At 38.4% G+C, this 19,011-nt stretch overlaps 1 protein-coding gene across 2 annotated transcripts in view; it reads left to right on the plus strand.

Moving 5' to 3' along the window:
* PTPRB (protein tyrosine phosphatase receptor type B) overlaps nt 1-15,785 on the plus strand; it is a 196,615-nt gene extending 180,830 nt beyond the window's left edge. For both annotated transcript variants that reach the window (XM_077468731.1, XM_077468732.1), the window contains 2 exons: nt 8,142-8,262; nt 8,349-15,785. In XM_077468731.1, the coding sequence (XP_077324857.1) occupies nt 8,142-8,262; nt 8,349-8,371 (144 nt within the window). In that variant the 3' untranslated portion in view covers nt 8,372-15,785. The remainder of the gene's footprint in view (nt 1-8,141; nt 8,263-8,348) is intronic.
* The last annotated feature ends 3,226 nt before the right edge of the window (nt 15,786-19,011 follow it).

Genomic DNA, 19,011 nt, shown 5'->3' on the forward strand with positions numbered 1-19,011 from the left:
CCCCTGTGAAAAGATGGCCCTGCTCATGGGGCGCCAGGGCTGCTGTTAGAAATCATGGGGCTATATGCAACCTACCTGACAGGCCCCCCCTGAAAACATCAAAATCATGTTTTCAGTAAAAATACACTAATAATATTATTTGCGAACACAAACATAACTTACTAAATTTCTGCTAAATCTAAAAGGTAAAGCTGTATTGAGATAATAAATAAAATTCTGTGTGTGGAGGGGGTCTTGGGGCTCATTCACATTGGGTGATGTGGCCTGTATAGTGTGAATCAGTGTTTATTTTAATGTGGCTATTGCTGTGTGCAGGCAGTTTATGTTATAGGGATGCAGCAGCTGTATAACACAGCTCCTAATGTGTATGTCCCCCAACACAGATAGTGTGCATTTTGAGGCCAAACCACATTTATCAAATTAGGACCTGCGGCTGTGTTTATACAGCCGCTGCATCTACATTGAGTAACAGACAGCTCCAGCAAACTGCTTATTTACACTGTATGAGCCAGGGGGTCACCTCCAAGGCAGAGAAAGAAACCGAAGACAGGGATTTCTTCAATTCCTTTCTCTGTAGCCTCAGCTGCAGTGCAGATGAATGAACAGGAGACAGAGGCTCCTGTTCATTCATAAACTGAAGTATAGTAAACACATTTTACCATGCCTCAGTTATGAATGGACTCAAGAGTGATCAGTACCACATACTGTGTCCATTCACTAAAGGAAGCGCCTGGTTCAAGACATATGTACTGGCCCCTTCTACCGATCACTTCCTGACACATCCCCCTGTTTATCTGCAGCAACTGGTGGAACAGGTAGGCCAGCAGAACTGTGGGAGGGGGGCCCGGGCACACAGGTGGGCGCACAGATATATCAGATATAGGCAGGGCAGAAAGGGGAATTTGTGCAGTAGAACGGTGCCCTGTGTTTGTGTCTCACCTTACAGCAGCTGAAAGGCAGGGGGAGGGAGAGAGAGAAGCCAGCTTTCGGCCACTGCAGGGAAAGACACAGACATTGGGTATTGTCCTGCAATTGTCCCCCTCTCCCTGTTGTCTGCACCCTCCTGTGGGCCCAGGCCCCAGACCATTGCAGTGCCCTAGTGCCTGAATGGTCAGTCTGCCCTTGGTACACTGAGTGCTATTATCTATATATAACATTGATATCTGTACACTAAGTGTCACTCAGTGTACAGATATCAGTGTTACTGTATATATCGGTAATATAGCACCTAGTGTATGAGCACAGTCACTATCACACCGGCTATTGCATACTGTCTAATATAGAAAAAAGACACTAAGCTTCTGGCAGCCTGGTGATCACTGACCTGCATACAAGGTAGGTTGCTACTTGGTGACTCTGTTGCCTCTCTTCAGCACAGACTTGCTATCCCCCCCATGGCCCCGCCCCTCCACTGACCCCCTTGGGAGGAGAAGTGGCCGAAGTGGCTGACTTCATCCCCATGGCTCTGCCAACCATCTTATCCCAGCCAGCAGAAGTCACACCTCTCCCAATGCTGCAGTAGCCACCGCCATGAGCCACAGCATCATGGTTCACTGCCTCCTCCTGCCTCAAACTTCTTCTTCCTTAAGAGTAAAGCTGTGGGCACCTCTGAGGATGGGGAGAGCCTCTCATGGGGCCCCCTACTGATCCCGGGCCCACGGACAGTGCCCAAGTACCCGAATAGTCAGTCCACCCCTGGGCTCAGGTAAGTATTAGGGGGGCTGAGGAGGACTGCTGCACACAGAAGGTTTTTATCTTAGCGCATAGAATGCATTAACCACGCCCACCCACCATCAAATGATGGCAGAGCAGAGTAGTGTGGCTCTGCGTCATATGACAGCACCCAGTTTAGTCAAGATTGCATGCCTGCGGAGGCATGCAGCGATTGAGGGCGCTGTGTTCCTGGGACACAGTGCGACCCCGATTTCTGAAAAGAGCTGCGGCTCTTTGCCCAAGTGATCAGCTGTGTCCAGTCACAGCCGATCACATGTAAACAAGGAAGTACCATTTATCGGCTCTCCTTGCCTCACACTGACAGAGTCTGAGGAGAGGAGAGCCAATCAGCGGTATCTCCTCACAGGGAAAATTTGTAAAGGTAATCAGGGCACTGATCATCAGTGCCCTGATTACAATGCAGCCCTAGCAGTGCGCCTTTAGTGATGCCACTCTGTGCCCATCAGTGACACCAGTCTGTGCCCATCAGTGACACCAGTCTGTGCCCATTAGTGACACCAGTCTGTGCTGATCACTGAGACCAATCTGTGCCCATCAGTATGCCAATCAGAGCTGCCTTTCAGTGACCATCGGTGTCTGCCCATCAGTGCCGCCCATTAGTGCCCATTAGTGCTGTACATCAGTTCCCATCAGTGCCACCCATCAGTGCCACCTATCAGTGCCTATCAGTGCCCATCCGTGCTTCTATCAGTGCTCATTTGTGCTGCATATCAATGCCACCTATCAGTGCCCATCAGTGCTACACATTAGTGCCTCCTCATCAGTGGCACCCCATCAGTGCCCTTCAGTGCCACCTCATCAGTGCAGCCCCATCAGCGCACATCAGTGAAGGAGAAAAAAACTTTTTGAGGTTTTTTTTTGTTTTCTTAGCAAAAAATAAAAAAAACAGTGGTGATTAAATACCACGAAAAGAAAGCTCTATTTTTGTGAAGAAAACTGGGTACAGTGTAGCATAACTGCGCAATTGTCATTTAAAGTACGACATCGCTGAAAAACGGCCTGAGCAGGGAGGAGTTAAAAATGCCTTGTATCAAAGTAGTTAAGATAAAAAAAAACTTCTGCCTTTACAACCACTTTAACAGCAAAAGAGCCAGCACTTTATCATTTGATCAATAGAAACCCGACAGGGGTTCTAGTCCTTCATCATTCTGTTCAAACGTTTTTTACTGGAGTTGGGCTTTAATTTGGAGAATGCCATTACAGAATAAATAGCTTTTTGAATAAATGCAATTATATTTTGTATGCAGACAAAACTGATAACGCCATGGCTACATCTCTGATCACAGCTTAGTCATTTTCTTCATCTGCTAACACTTTCAGAATGTTAGGCTGTTCTATCAATTACATGAATAAAGTACCATCTAATATCAGTATACATTACCTCCCTTTTGTTACATAACTGATTAATGAACCATTTTTCCCAATTTATTGTGCAAACATCTTCTCTATCAACAGCTTACATTTTAACTTTGTCTTCTTCCACTCTGCATAAATATTCAGCTTTAGCACACAAAAAGATATCTAGAAAAGTGGAGTGTCATTCAGTATTCCCAGGCACAGTGCACTTTTCTATAATAACACATCTTACCCCAACCATCACACAAACATTTCTTCCTGAGAATTTTACACTCTTTATATTTAAGTCTAGAAGAAAATTCTATTTTCTGTGTTATAATGGTATAACTAAGTTAATTTTAGAGAATGTTTTTGTACATTAACAATACAATTGAGTATCATTGCATCGAGAAGGTATTCATTTACCATGCATTGTAATGGCGTCAATGCAAATCAAGCAATTTCACTATATTATTAACTGTTAAATGGAAGCAAATTTTATGCAAGTAACACTTAGAACATTTTGTATTGTAATAAATCACACTGGGGTTTGGCAGAGAAAACATTGGATAGATTCCACAGAAAATACAGGAACGAGTGTCAGTTTTTCTTTAGAGAAGTCCTAGGTGTCACGGCATATTTTAGTAGGACAGAGGTGATTTAACCAATTTGGGACAATGATGGCTTCCACATCTTGCAGAAAGATAAAAAAAAGCCTGGGCATTGGTACCACATTTGACAACGTTGTCACTTGTTTTTATGGTGAATGGTGGAAGTTTATTTTGCTATGTATCCATTATTTTTTGTTTGATTGTGTTATTTTGTTATAAAGTTTACTTGTTGGAAAAACCACAGCTGTTCTCATATGGAACTTCTTTAGATGGTTGACTCATTAGGGAGTTTTCCATCCTTTGTTGGTGTAGCTACTACTTAGTTTTGAGGACACCATCTTAATGAGATTGATAGAAGTGAGTCCCTCATTTTCCCTTAAAGTGGTTGTAAATCTCAGACATGAAATATGAAGACAGCATATCCCTCTATAGTGTGTACTTGTCTCAATTAAAAGCGCTAAGTGTCATTTCTGTCTGCTGCTTCGTTCCTCTGCTAGCAGCATGAACCATTTCTGGCAATTTTTTCCTGACACCAAGAGAAAAATGGTGACAGGGATGGACCTCCAGCAAATTGACAGCCTCAGCTCTGTTCCTGTGTGCTGTGTGGAGGGGGGTGTGTCCCTTCCCTCCAATCGGCTCTCAGAACTCTCCTCGCTGAGCTCTGCAGAGTGTAATTTCAGCTCTCCACCCCCTTTTTCCTGAATTCCCAGAGAAGCTTATAAATTCTGGACTTTGAACGGTTGTAGAGCAGAGAGGGTTGGCGATAGACAGATAAAGTTTATGTAGAAGGATTTGTTTCATCTCTGTATATCACCCAAGGACACTGGGTATATGAAAGGATTTACAACCACTTTAAATTGATTATAAGCGGGGAAATTTCGCAGTTTTTGTTTGATTTTTGAAGAAGGATAAACAAAGGCTGGTATAAGTGGCAGTATGTATGTTTTTCTCTGTGTTTTATACTTTGATCAGGAGCATTGATCCCACACAGGAATCAAAATCCAATACAGTAAAACCTTCGAGTCCATTTAGGTCTGAAAAAAACAAAACAGAAAAGGTTTGATTCCTTTTCCATCTTATCAAACCTATATGTGACAGATCGGAAGTAAACGGATGTAAATGGACACACATCCACTTATATGTGCTTGCACATAGATCTAACGCGGGTCCATAACAAGATGCAGGAAAAGACTGAACAGACACAGATGTCACAAATATGACATTTATTCCATTCTCTTCCAAATCCCTACTAATTGGAATTGACACCATTGGCCTGAAAGGACCCAAGACTCCAGAAGCCAGAAGTTGTCTTATCTCATCTAATTTTACCTACTTCCAAAATGTAGCTTTTAAATTACCAACCTTTTTTAAAAAAAGTTTACCTTTTTGTATGTAAATGAAGGGCATTTAAGCATAAATTCAATATCAGGGAATGAAAGATGAGGCTTTCTATTTGAAACAAGGGGTTTATCAGAACTATGTTTTCCATTTGTAATAGTAGGTACATTCTTTATAGTACCATCACATTTTCCCTTTGCAGTAACTAATACCTACCAGATAGATTGTACAATTTACAATCTATAATCTAGACTTAAACTGATGGGGCTGGTTAGAGGGTAATGGATCAAGAGAAATAGTCTGCTACAACTTTAGTTCAACAATAAGAAACAAATATCTTCTTCCGTCATTGTGGATATGTTTTCTTTTTTATTATTTCTACCTGGGTACAACTTTCCCAATACAACTTTTCCTTTTAAAATCATTCTTCTGTACAAGGTTACAAATGCTAGCTGTCAATGGCTGACATGAATTGGGACTGGCTGAGAGATGATAGTCATTCTTACGTACGAAGAAGAATATCAGCACTCTGGCTGTAATCTAACCACCACTCCAATCTATTTGTTCCTTTGTATAATGGAGACGGAAGTTTATCAGCTGTCAGACAGGAAACACAGCAATGCTTGTAGTCTGTACATTATTACAAATAAAAACATCTAAGAATCAGAAAGAGCACATAGAAATAAAGTCGGTGCACATTTGATAACTTCTTCACAATGCAAGACACATTAAAAAAATGACAATTTAAAGTGAAAGTTTATATTGATGCATCTGGCCTTATGCACAAAAGGGTGCAAAAATTCCTCCATCAAAAAACTATTATTTTATCTTTTATGGACATCTTTTCTGTGAGAGGGTAGGTGGCCATATGTAAAATGTAGTCAAACTGCAAAGCTTGTAGTTTATGCTCTGAAATGCCTTGTTCTTTAACGACATGGTTTCTGATGCTTATGTTTCAACATAATATCAGGTGATATTTCTTTAACCTCTTACCTACTAAGTGGCAAAGTGGTAGATTTATATACGCAGCGTCGTTTATAAATAGCAGTTGACAGACACTGTGTGCAGAGCTGATCTTATGAGCTCTGTACAATGTGATCATGGTTATGACCAATCACAGTGACCGCCAATGTAAACAATATAGTGTTTACATCAGTAAGCCCTCCCTTTCCTCTTAGAATGGAGGATGGGGAGGAAGGAGGTACTAATGAATGAGTTAATGAAACATTCATAGTAATTACATAGTTACATAGTTAATAAGGTTGAATAAAGACACCAGTCCATCCCTATCCCTGTACATTGCAAACTCCAGGCCGGTAGTGTCGTGGTCTGGATTCAAACCAGCGACCCTTTTTACTGCTAGGTGAGAGTGCTACCCATTACACCACTGTGCCACCCAAATTATTTAGTAGTTCTTTTTCAGAAGCAGTAGTTCTTTTTCAGAAGCAGTCGTTCTGGGTTTGTTTAATCTCCATGCTGTCTCTGCAGTGACCTATTCATCCTTCTTATCCTGCACATCTTACATTATCCTCTTCTTCTCCACACTCTCACTGTATGTGACCTGTACATTAACTCTACCCCCCCCCCCCCCCCCATTATACTGTGTGTAACCTGTGCATTTTATGTATCTAGTGCACAATTACCATGATTCAAGTTTGAACCACCTCAATACCAACACATTGTTTTTAATTTCCCCAAAAAATTGGCACAGGAGAGGTATTGGGGGGGATTTTGTACTGTCCTGGCATTTTTACTTTATACTTTTATTGATACAGAGAAGAGAAAATAGTTATTTTGTTCACATTTTTCTGTATTTTTATCATTTGCATAACAAAACATCAAAAAAGTCTAGCAGTTACTAAATGCTACCAAAAGAAAGCTCTATCTGTCTTAAAAATAATATAAAAGATATTTTAAAGGGGTATTACAGGCTAGTACACTTTGTTACACAGTGCAGAAAATGTGACTTGTTTCTGGAGATGATCAAAAGTTTTGGAGACCCTACAATATGTATTGCAAATAGGAAAAGGGTTTTCTGGTCTGACATAGCACTGCCTACCTTTGCTTTTGTTTCTGCCCTTAGTGTGGAGGAGAAATAGATCAACCAAACATTGCCAAGTGCAAATCAGCTAAATCATCTCTTTGCCCAATGTGAATGTCATAAGGTTTTATGTCTCTTTATTCCCAGGAATTGCACTGTCCAATTATAATTTTTTTTTTTAAACTATGTGGTTAACCACTAGCTGGCCAGTCACCACAGTTATGTAGTAAATGTAATTGGCGAAAACATCACATTGATTGGTAGATTTGTTCCTGGTAATGATGCTACGTGATCAGCATAACAGACAAATAACTAGCATTTTCAAGAAAAAAAGTCAGCAATGCTAACATACAGTTTTTATAAGAGATTTCTTTTAAGACACAGTGATAACATTGGGTTCATTTTTTCATTATTAATCTCTTAGTTATGAGTAAACAAGAGCAAGGCCTCTTAGGGGATTGAAATCATATACCATAGGGGGGTACCTTCATCCTAGTAATATGTAAAGCAAGAAAGGGAGACATTACCCATAATAGTCTCCAAGGAAACGAAGAATGGACTTTCTTGATACCCAGCACAAGTACACATGAAGTAAAATATACGTTTTTATTTATATAAAAAAATATATATGTATCAAAGGACAAGATATTAACATACAAAAATACAGGAATTTTGATTAGCATACAGTGACATTGAAAGGGTTTATACATGTGTTGCACTGACACTTAATCACCTCCAAGATGGAAAAGGAGATACAGTAGGTCGACAATGAGCATAGACCAACTCCATTACATGTTTTGCAGATAACAACCGCTTCTTCAGGAGGAATAGGTTTACAGGAAGTATAAAAATGAAAATAACAGGGTAATACAATAATGAAATATAAATATGAAAAATAACAAAACATCAGTAAGTGAAGGGGGGAAGGGGAACCGATGCTTTCCAGTGTAAGCCAACACACTATTAGTTAAGAATTGGTTTATTGAAAGCTATTTATATACTCAAACAATTTTGACATTATTATATACTGAAAGTATTTCATGTCTCTAATAAAATAGTATGCCTTATATTCTTCTTCCCAGTGTCAGTATTTGTATCTACATCAGTGCATGCGAGATGTGTTGAGAGCCAGAAAGCTGCGCAATGAACAGGACAACCCTTTATTCCCAATATACGAGAATGTGAATCCAGAATATCACAGAGGTGAGTGTTTCAACTGTAAATAAGAAAATATATACATATATATATTTTATTCTTCTAGATATTCACTAAATTGTTTTCTCTTACAGAGAATGTATATGCAAGACATTAAATCCCTAAAGTCCTCTGTTAAAATCTGACTCAAGCTACATGTTCTAGAGCACTATGTATCGCCAGCCATGTTGTCTGTCTTCTGTAATTTATTCGCTTGGCTATTTTGTAAGGTATATGTAATTTAACTGTACATTACGTCCTCATAAAATATGTAAATATATGTATTTGTTTATAGACAGTTTAACTAATACTGCTACAGAATGTTTTTATTTTCCAGTTAAAACTGATGTTAGGGATAAAAAATCTGTCATTGTAATGAATGAAGCTTTATATTGGGTCAATGTGTCGGAAATATTTGAACATTGACATCTCAGCAATGCATATATTATTTAATCACATCTTTCAAACAGCCTTTGGCTAGGAACAATATTTTTAAAATGATAAAAAAAATATATAGTGAGCATACCTTATAAAAAAGGATGCCATGGCACTTACGTGTTTCCATTTAAATGAAAAATGTGTTTTATGGATAAACACAGGATTGATCTCATTTAAAAATGTAAAACACTACCTTGCCTTAATACTTATACCATTCCATGCATTATTGATGCTTACTGGGCATTTTACATTACGCTGAATGGCTTTTATGCACATTGGGGGTTGTATGTCAAAATTTGGGGCATAGCATTTGTAACGTGCACAGCTAGTTACAGTTACAACTACCTGCCAAGTAGGTGAAGCAATATAATAACCTCAAGAAGGTGTAGTGGGAACGAAAAAAAGTGTTTAAGTCTCTTATTGGCAAAACTTTTTTTTTGTATTATTTTGGATAGAGTAAAATAGGGTTATAACCCCTGTCCCTTCCTGACCCATAGTCAAACAGGAAGTGAGAGGAAATCTCTGAAAATGCAGGGAATTTCTTGGGGACCGCTAGGTCATCAGAACTAGTGTCCCTATTGGAAGATTTTCCACTATTACTTTTCTAGGGACAACCCAAAATGTGTGAATTTCTTTTACTTTCACTTTCAGTGATAATGGTAAACAGGACAAAAAGAGAGGGTGAATCTCTTTAAGGAGGGGGGGGAGGGGGCACAGACAGCAATAAAAAATGGCTAGTGTTCTAGTCCTGAGCAGCACAGTGGCTAAGTGGTTAGCACTTCCGCCTAGCAGCACTAGGGTTGTGGGTTTGAAACCCAACCACAGCACTACCTGCTTGGAGTTTGCATTTGCTCCCTGTGCCTGCGTGGGTTTCCTCCCACACTTCAAAAACATGCTGGTAGGTTAATTGGCTCCTGTCTAAATTGGCCCTAGTATGTGTATGTATGTGAGTTAGGGACCTTAGATTGTAAGCTCCTTGAAGGCAGGGACCGATGTGAATGTACAATATATATGTAAAGCGCTGTGTAAATTGACAGTACTATATAAGTACCTGAAATAAAAAAAATAACCCCTTTCCATTCTGTCCAAAACTAAAAAAAAGTTTTGCCTTTAATTATACTTTAAGTCCAACTCATCAACTGTGGTGGCACCTAAATTTGCTAAGCAGACTTCAAAAAGATATACAGTAATATTTTTTGAGAGGTCACTTTAGCAAGCCTTAAAGTGGTTGTAAACTTTGTTGCACCACTTGTACCGACAGGAAAGCCTGTAATAAGGCCTACCTGCAGGTACTGTAAATATGTCCTAAACTTGCACAGTTTAGGAGATATTCACTATATACGCTGCTGTCGTTGTCATCGGCGCATGCGCACTGAAGAAACGGCCTGTGCTGTGACCGGCGGCTCCCACGTGCATGCGCAGGAGTAACGTCATCGTGGCTCCAGACAATCACAGCGCTGGAGCCAGCAAACCCAGAAGCAACTGAAAGATATCGGCTGTGTACTTGGTGTGCCGGTGCCGATTCAGGGCATCCTTCTAAGGTAAGTATTTCATAATGAGCTAGTTATGCCTTTGTCTTGCATGTTTTTTTGTTTTTTGTTTTTTTCTGAGGTTTACAACCTCTTTAAGCAATGTTAGGGTAGGTGTTAGTGCAGCTTGGTGAATCAGGGCTTTGGATTTGACGCTTTTCACCAACATACCTTTCCCCTGCTGTGTTAACTTCCCATCCCCAATCTCCTTAACTCCTAAAACATAACTATTTTCTGTAGATGCTGCACCTTTGGGGATTTACTAATGGTAGGAGTTTACTAATGCAATAAGTTTACTAAATAATGTTTTCAGATGAAAGGACAGTAATCCTAAAATACAACTTTGAATTGAAGAACTTATTGGACATTAAACACAAGTTTACCATTACCCAGAAATATATGGTAAAGGTGGCCCTGTAAGGAAGTATTTTCTCAACACACTTACTGTTAAGCAGAGTAATAATGAATACTGTCAAATGCCACTGACAAATCTCCTTCAGCCTAAATTGGTATATAACATAGGAATAATATCTTCAATGAATTACAAGCATAAGGTCTTTTACATACATACTGGGGTTTGTATTACTAACCCTTCTGTCTAAGGCCGCGTACACACGGGCGGATTGTCTGGCCAACTAAGTTCGTCAGACAATCCGACAGACAGTCCGTTCAAAATTTGCATGAACGGACTTGACCACACACGATGAGCAGACAGTCCGCTGAAAGCTTGCACGATGACGTGTAAGGCACGTACGAGGGGACGAAAAATTTGACGTCCAATACACTGCAATGCAACCTTCGCCGTGTAAATCCTTTCTAAGCATGCGCCAAACTTAGTCTGTCGAACTAGCCTACTCACGAGCGGACTGTCCGCTGAAACCAAGTTTGGACAGACTGTCTTACGGAAATTCCGTAAGACTTTGTTCGTCAGATAATCCGCTGAAAAAGTCCGCTGAAGCCCACACACGAGCGGATTGTCCGCTGAAACACTGTTCAGCGGACTAAGTTGGGCAGACAATCCGCCCGTGTGTACGCGGCCTTTGACTACCTTCAAACTGGTTCACATCAAAAATGCCTGTAAAATCACTTTAAAAACTACTCCTTTTGAAAGCAGCCTAAATGAAAGAAATAAGAGTCTCTCATTGCTTACACCTTTTTGGGAATGCTAATTGCCTGACAATTTTGTACACCCATTGGCTTTATTGCTTTGTGAATCAATGTCATGGAACAAGTTTGCAGATCAAGAAAGCCAAAGAAGTAATAATTCCTTGTTTAGATATGTGTTCCAGGGCAGTGACTCAAAGTATTGAGATCGGAGGACCAATGTGATAAACAAGCGTCTAGCATGTTCAGATAGAGCTATGGTGGTCTCCATATATCGCTGCAAACATTTACTTTATGGAAACTTGTATTTTAGGCTTATTAGTCCTATAAAGGAATACTGCCATTGTATTGTGGGTTTGAGGAATTAAGTGACCAAAGCGGATCATAGAACTTCAATATAAGCTATATAAAACTTAGTATCATTTCAAATTTAACATGGGAGATTTGATATATATTGCTGGCACCTAAGAAATGGTGCTGATAATTAATAATGGTAAAGCATTATGACATTAGCCAATGTGTTTTGTAGCATTTAGTCACCAAGCTACAAATATAACATTTCTATAATGTGTAATATGTAGATATTAAGCATGTGCTTACATGTTATGGTATTGACTTCACAATGTAAAATATAGCACTTTGACATTTTGATTTATGTCATTAATTGCAGCATTCTAAAAGAAAATGAATGTTTTTTATTAACTGTGTATGTTTGTATCAACAGCTTTATAAAGAGCTTTATATCTGCTATACAGATTTATACTAAAGATATTTTTGTATTAAAGTATAGCCTAATAAAGCTATGTAATATATTATCGAAGGTTTTTTTTTAATGACCTTAAATTCACTCATTCGCTCATCCTGACACATTAAATGGCATACAGAACACTAGAGATTGAATCTGGGTCATACATATGAGCTTTTTCCAGCAAAGGTTTGTTAAATGTGTTGGAGATTTGGTTACCATGGTAATTAGGATATTCATTGCCTAATGGTCAGCACTCCGCACATTATTTACTAGTTAAATGAGCATCCTGGTTCAGTGACTGCTAACAGAGAGCTTCTACAAAGGCTTTACACGCCTTAGATGCATGGAAGGGTTACATATGTATGTATTTGTTGTTATGCTACTTTGTGCAATAGTTATAGCAGTAAACGGCAAATGCAACAAGCCAGAGTAAACTGAATTCTATAAAACAGGTCCTAATATTATTAAAATTAGGTAAAAAATTAGGGTGATAATTTTTTAAATTGCCATAAAACATAAATGTACAGCCACAGTTCGGTGTATTGCTTCTGATGCATTATCTAAATAGACGGCCTTGATTTATAGGTTAATTACTGTAGCCTCAAGCACATGGTGTCCATTCTATGAGTCCCTGATTTTCTAATAACCATTGATCCTACTTTAATGAGTCCATTTAGCATGAAGAACAATTACACTGGATGCAACAGTACAGCTCACAAAGCAACTTCCGTAACACATGGGTCCTTATTAATTGTACGGCAATAAGTCGGGATGTAAGGTGCATCCCAACAAAGAAAAGCATGTCAAAGGTGTAGCATGCATGGAACAATGTAATTTCCCTTGGTCAGTGTGATGCACCACACCTTTGTTCACTGCACTAAACTACTACATAAGCCCTCCATCCACGCCACCCCCTATATGTATCATGGATAGAGTCATGCATAGCATGAATCTATCCACGGCCGCCATGGCCAACCCCCTATGCAGGCGTCCAGCCCCTTTCAGGATGCCGGGCGCCTGAATTACATCGGCAGGGATGTTTTTTTTAAGCACCCGATTAGTGGTGCTTCAAAATGCACAGCCTATGATTAACAGCCTTAGCTCTGAGAGCGCTGGCAGAGAGCTCTGATCAGAGTGTTCTGGCAGGGGGGGCATCCCCCATGTCAGAACACAACAGCTCAGTGAGGGAGATCATTGTAGTAACGTTGTATCATTAGTACAGTGGCTAGAGCTGAGATTTTGTTTTTGTTCAACCCAGTGTGTACCAGGCTTAAGCCTATCATAACCTACAGAGTCTCTGCATAAGACTGCTTGCAACATCGTATGCACTTTAGTTAGTACCAATTCTGTATGTTGTTTGATGTCTACTTCTGTTAAAAAAGGATGAGTGAAATAGTATATAGCCTCAGAATTACAAGACAGGAGCTCTAAAACTTGTTACATGTGAGTTTGATATGTAGCTTTAAGTGATTTACTGTAGCAACCATTTGCTTTTAAATTATATTTAATCATATTTATTTAAATATCACTTATATTTTTAATATGCATTAATAAATACAGTTACATAAAAACAGTGTATTTGATAAATACAGAATTTAATGTTAATAGAGTTTCCAGTCAACTGCCAAACACCATACTGCAAAGGGTGTTAAGACTTTAATTATATTATTGTTTTCTATCACTGTGAAGGTGTTTTCACTATTGTATATCTATATAAAATTAATTTAGGTGGGACATCAAAGGAGCCTTCAAAATTATATTTAGCTATGGATGTATGCTAGTGTTTTCAGTCATCCATTGGCTCTTTTTTAGCTGTTTGGTACCAAACAGCTGAAATGGTAAGATCATGTGTCTGAATTCCCAGATCGCCCAATTAGTGGTGATAATTGCATTATGTTATTCTCTCTGTTGGATTCTCCTTTACTTTCTAAGTAAATTTGTCAAAAACTTTGGATTACAAACCCAGCAAAAATAGATAATCAGAGCTTGCTTTCAGCGGTAATTGCATGTAAAAATGATGCAGAGATATAGGAAGGTGAAGTTATATACACAACTTGCCTTCTCTTAATTCAAATTTCACATTTCCCTTCCTGACTTGTAAGTGTTTCTACTAGTCTTTTATTCAGATGGGCAGCATCACTGACCCATATGGAGACATAGGGGTTGATTTACTAAAATCAAACAGACTGTTTCTTTTGCAAGAGGATTTTATCCCAGAGTTTAGTGAATGAAGTGAAGCTCTGCTGATGTCCATAATCCAATCATGTGTATGCAAAAATTTGTTTTTGTTTCTTTGCATGTGATTGGGTATTCTTTGCAAAATAAAATGTCACTGCATTCACAAGGCTTTGGAGAAATTCCCTGGCAAAGTGCAACTCACATTGCAAAGTGAACTGTCTATTTGCCCTTTGACTCTTACTGGTAAGTCAAGATTTACAGATAATTCAGCTGTCCATATCTCTAGATTTATTAGTCTTCTGATATGGTCAGTGTGATATGCCTAATATTATGATAGCTTTTTAATTTTAGATTGGGTCCAGGAAAGGGAAAAAATATATAATACCAACAGGAATAGTTCTCATCTAAAGGGCACAAATAATATCAAATTCTACTTGTTGATTCTGCAGACCAGTGTCCACTCATGAGTTAGTGGTTTTGGAAGGAGTGGGCCTTTAACTGAGCATAAAAGTTTACTTTAATTCTAGTCTTACCAGGTCTGGGAAGTAGGAATTTGGATTTCTAATACTGGATCAACAGTGTTAGGCAAAATTAAGAAAAAAAATTAACCCTTGCATAGTTTCAAATGCATAGCCCTTCATCCAGAGCTCAGCATCTTCTCAAGTCAATGCCTAATGATAATAATTTCTGGGTACAAATATGATAAGTAATGCAACACAAAATGGTTTTCACATAAAACTTACAAATGTTTTAAATCACTTATGGACACCAAAAAAGTGGTATTTGACAATTATTATTGACCTCTTTCAAGCTTCGTTCAAAAAAGGTCTCTGTTGGGATCAAGGTGTGGGCACAATAAATATTCAGCAGTGATCAGGTTGCGCTTGTTTATACATAATGCCCAACAGCTGCAATAAAAGAAAAAAACAGCATTTACCATTTTATCATTTTTAATACATTGGAGATTTAGCAATGATCCCAATAATAAAGCACATTCCTATACTTATACATGAAAAGAGTTGAGTTATTTTTATTTCAAGACAGATGCCTCTTGGGTTTATGGAAACATTTGATGTAAAACTCTACTTGAATATATGTACCTAAGTCAAACTTTTTTTTATCAAATTAGGAGAAACGTAGTATTACTCCTCCACTGTTTAACAGATTTGTATGTTAATGCTGCACTTATCTTTCTGTCTTGAGAACTTGGGGTAAATAATCCAGAATTATCATATTCCTAATCCCGTTTCAAATGTAGCAATGGTCTTCTTTTCTTCTTTCACAAAAGTGGAAACCAAGCACAATGAGAATATTTTTAAGCTTTTTTGGTTTGTTGTGTTTATACTTGTTGCAACATTTCCAGTTTGTATATAACATGGGAGTTCAATACTGTGTTATTGGACAGTTCTGCTATTTCAGTTACAATGTAATAAGAAATATTATGTGTTTTTTTACTCCATGTGTAAATCGTTTACATACAGTAACTCTCTGTTTGCATGTATCATTCAATACCAATAAAAGTGATATAAGCTTCACATTAGGTTGTCCGCTGTGTGTTTATGCTTGCATCTACTGTATAAGTGTAGTCTTATCATGTAGTGAATACAGATGACCATTTTAACTAACACTGAGCTGAAAGAAGAATAATAATGAGACGGCATTGTCAAGAGTGATCACCTTGATATTGTACAGGTCATATCAATGATCATAGAGAAGAGAGACCACCCTAACTTTGTACAAGTCAGAAAAGATGAGAGAAGAATGATCAAATTCTGAATGTTGTACAAGTCATATAAATGATCGGAGATGAGAGATCAGCCCAACATTACACATATCACATAAATTAATAGAAAGAACAGTCACCCTGGCATTGGAGCATATAAAGGATTAGATAGAAAAGAGATCAACCTGACATTGTAAAAGTCCCATAACAGATTATAGAGAAGGTAAATCAACCCAACAATGTAAAAAACATATATGATCAGAGAGGAGAGAGATCACTCCAACATTGTACAAGTCATAAATTTGATCAGATAGAATAATCACTCCAACATTGTACAAGTCACATAAATGATCAGTGAGAAAAGCATTAAAACAGATATTGCAGAAGTCACAAAAATGACCAGATAGAAGAAAGATCACCTTGACATTGTACAAGTCACATACGCAATCAGAGAGAAGAGTAATAATACCAGCATTGCACATATAATATAAATGATCAGAGAGAGGGAAGGTTGCCCTGAGATTGTACAAGTCATTTAAATTATAAAACAGCAATATCCCCAATATTGTCACAGAGATTTTTAGATAGACAGAGATCACCCCGAGATTGTGCGTGTCATATCAATGATCAGAGAGAAAAAAGATCACTTTGACATTGTACAATTCACATACGGGAAAAGAGAGAAGAACAATAATACCAACATTTTACAAGTCCCATAAAAGATCAGAGAGAGGTGCAATCACTCCAACAATATACAAATCATATAAATGTTCATCATAGAGAGGAGATTGCCCTGAGATTATACAAGTCATTTAAATGATAAAGAAGCAATATCCCTGACATTATCATAGAAATTGTCAGATAAACAGAGAGATCACCCCGAGATTGTGCGTCATATCAATGATTGGAGAGAAAAAAGATCACTCTGACTATGTACAAGTCATATAAATGGTTAGATAGAAGAAGGCTCCCTAGCATTGCACAAGCCAAAAAAATAATGATCAGAGAGAAGAGAAATCACCCCAACGTTGCATAAGTCACATAAATGATCAGGCAGAAGAGAGATAACCTCAACATTTTTAAGTCATATAAATGATCAAAGAGAAGAGCAAACATTGTACAAGTCATATACAAATTTGTAGAGAAAGGAGTTCAGCCCCAAAATTTTTCAAGTTACACAAATGATCAAAATAAAAAACAATAACCCCAAAAAATGTACACATCATATAAATGATCAGATAGAAAAGAGATCATTGTACAAGTCACATAATGATAAAAGAAAAGAGAGATCACCCCAAAATTGTATAAGTTATATAAATAATTAGATAGAAGAGCGATCACCACATTATAGTATAAGTCGTTAAGTAATCAGAGAGTAGAGAAATCACAATCCCAAAATTGTACAAGTCAGATAGATAAATGATCAGATAGGTGAAAGATCACCCTGACATTACATAGTTACATAGTTAATCTGGTTGAAAACATACACAAGTCCATCCAGCTCAACTAATAGAAGGAAAAAAATATACAATCCTGTAAACACAATCCTATACCCACAGTTAATCAAGAAGAAGGAAACAAAACAATAAAGCATGATGCAATTTGCTCCAGCAGGGGGAAAATATACTTCCTAATCCCCCAAAAGGCAATCAGATATTGCCTGGATCAAGTTTACTCATAGGTATTAGTATCCCGTTATATAATATGTATCTAGGAAAGAATCCAGGTCTTTTTAAAAAACAATCTACTGAGCTGGGCAGAGCCAGCTCTTGAGGAAGTCTAGTCCACATGTTCACAGCTCTTAGCCCTTGTACACATGGTCGGAGATTCCGACAACCAAATCTGTTGGATTTTGTCCGACGGCTCTTGTCCGAAACTGTTGCATACACACGGTCGGACAAAGTTGTCGGAAAATCCGATCGTTCGGAACGTGATGACATAATTTTGTTACAATGGGACTACGTTCAGGCTAGTAGCCAATAGCTTTGATGTAGGAATTTGATCTGAGCATGCGTGGCACTTTGTCCGATCGGAAATTCTCTACACATGATCGGAGTATGTCCGATCGGAGCATTTTGTCAGAAAATATTTCTGGCAAGTTGGAAAATTTGGTCCGACGGATATTCCGACGGAAACAGTCCGATGCAGACCACACACAGTCGGAATATCCAACAAAACGCTCCGATCAGACACATTCCGGCGGAATCTCAGATCGTGTGTACAAGGGCTTACTGTGAAGAAGATTAAATCTCTTTTCCTCTAGATGTAAAGAGAGCCCCCTTGTCCTCTGCGATGACCTTAAAGTGAATAACTCAACACCAAGTTACTATATGGACCACTTATGTATTTATACATGTTTATCCCCCCTTAACTTCCACTTTTCAAGAGAGAAATAATTCAGCTAATCTTTCCTCATAGCTGAGCTCCTCCATGCCTCTTATCAGTTTGTTTGCCCTTCTCAGCACTTTCTCCAGTTCCCCAATATCCTTTTTGTAAACTGGTGCCTAAAACTGAACTGCATATTCCAGATGAGGTGAATGATTTGCACAGGGGCAAAATGATAGCTCTCTCTCTCTCTCTCTCTCTGCAGTCCATACCTCTCTTAATACATGAAAGGATTTTGCTTGTTGGAAACCACGGTTTGACACTGCATGCTATTATTAAGCTTATGATCTACCAGAACACCCAGATCTTTCTCTGCCATTGACTCCCCCAGCTGTTCTCCTCCTAGTTTGTATGATGCATGCATGTTTTTAGCCCCCAAGTGCATAATTTCACATTTATCAACATTAAACCTCATTTGCCACACACTTGCCCAATTAAACAGTGCATTGAGGTTGGCTTGTTAATTGGGGGTATCCTGTAAGGACCTTATTCCACTGCATAGCTTGGTGTCATCTGCAAACACTGAAATAGTACTTTTAATCCCAGACACTATATCATTTATAAATATATACAAATGTAAGGGTTCCAACACTGAACCTTGGGATACACCACTGATAAATTTAGACCATTCAGAGTATGACATTGCAGAATTC

Source organism: Lithobates pipiens, unplaced genomic scaffold (assembly GCF_037356315.1).
Source record: "Lithobates pipiens isolate NorthernLeopardFrog02 unplaced genomic scaffold, aLitPip1_a1.2 Scaffold_8, whole genome shotgun sequence".
NCBI classification, from domain to species: Eukaryota; Metazoa; Chordata; class Amphibia; order Anura; family Ranidae; genus Lithobates; species Lithobates pipiens.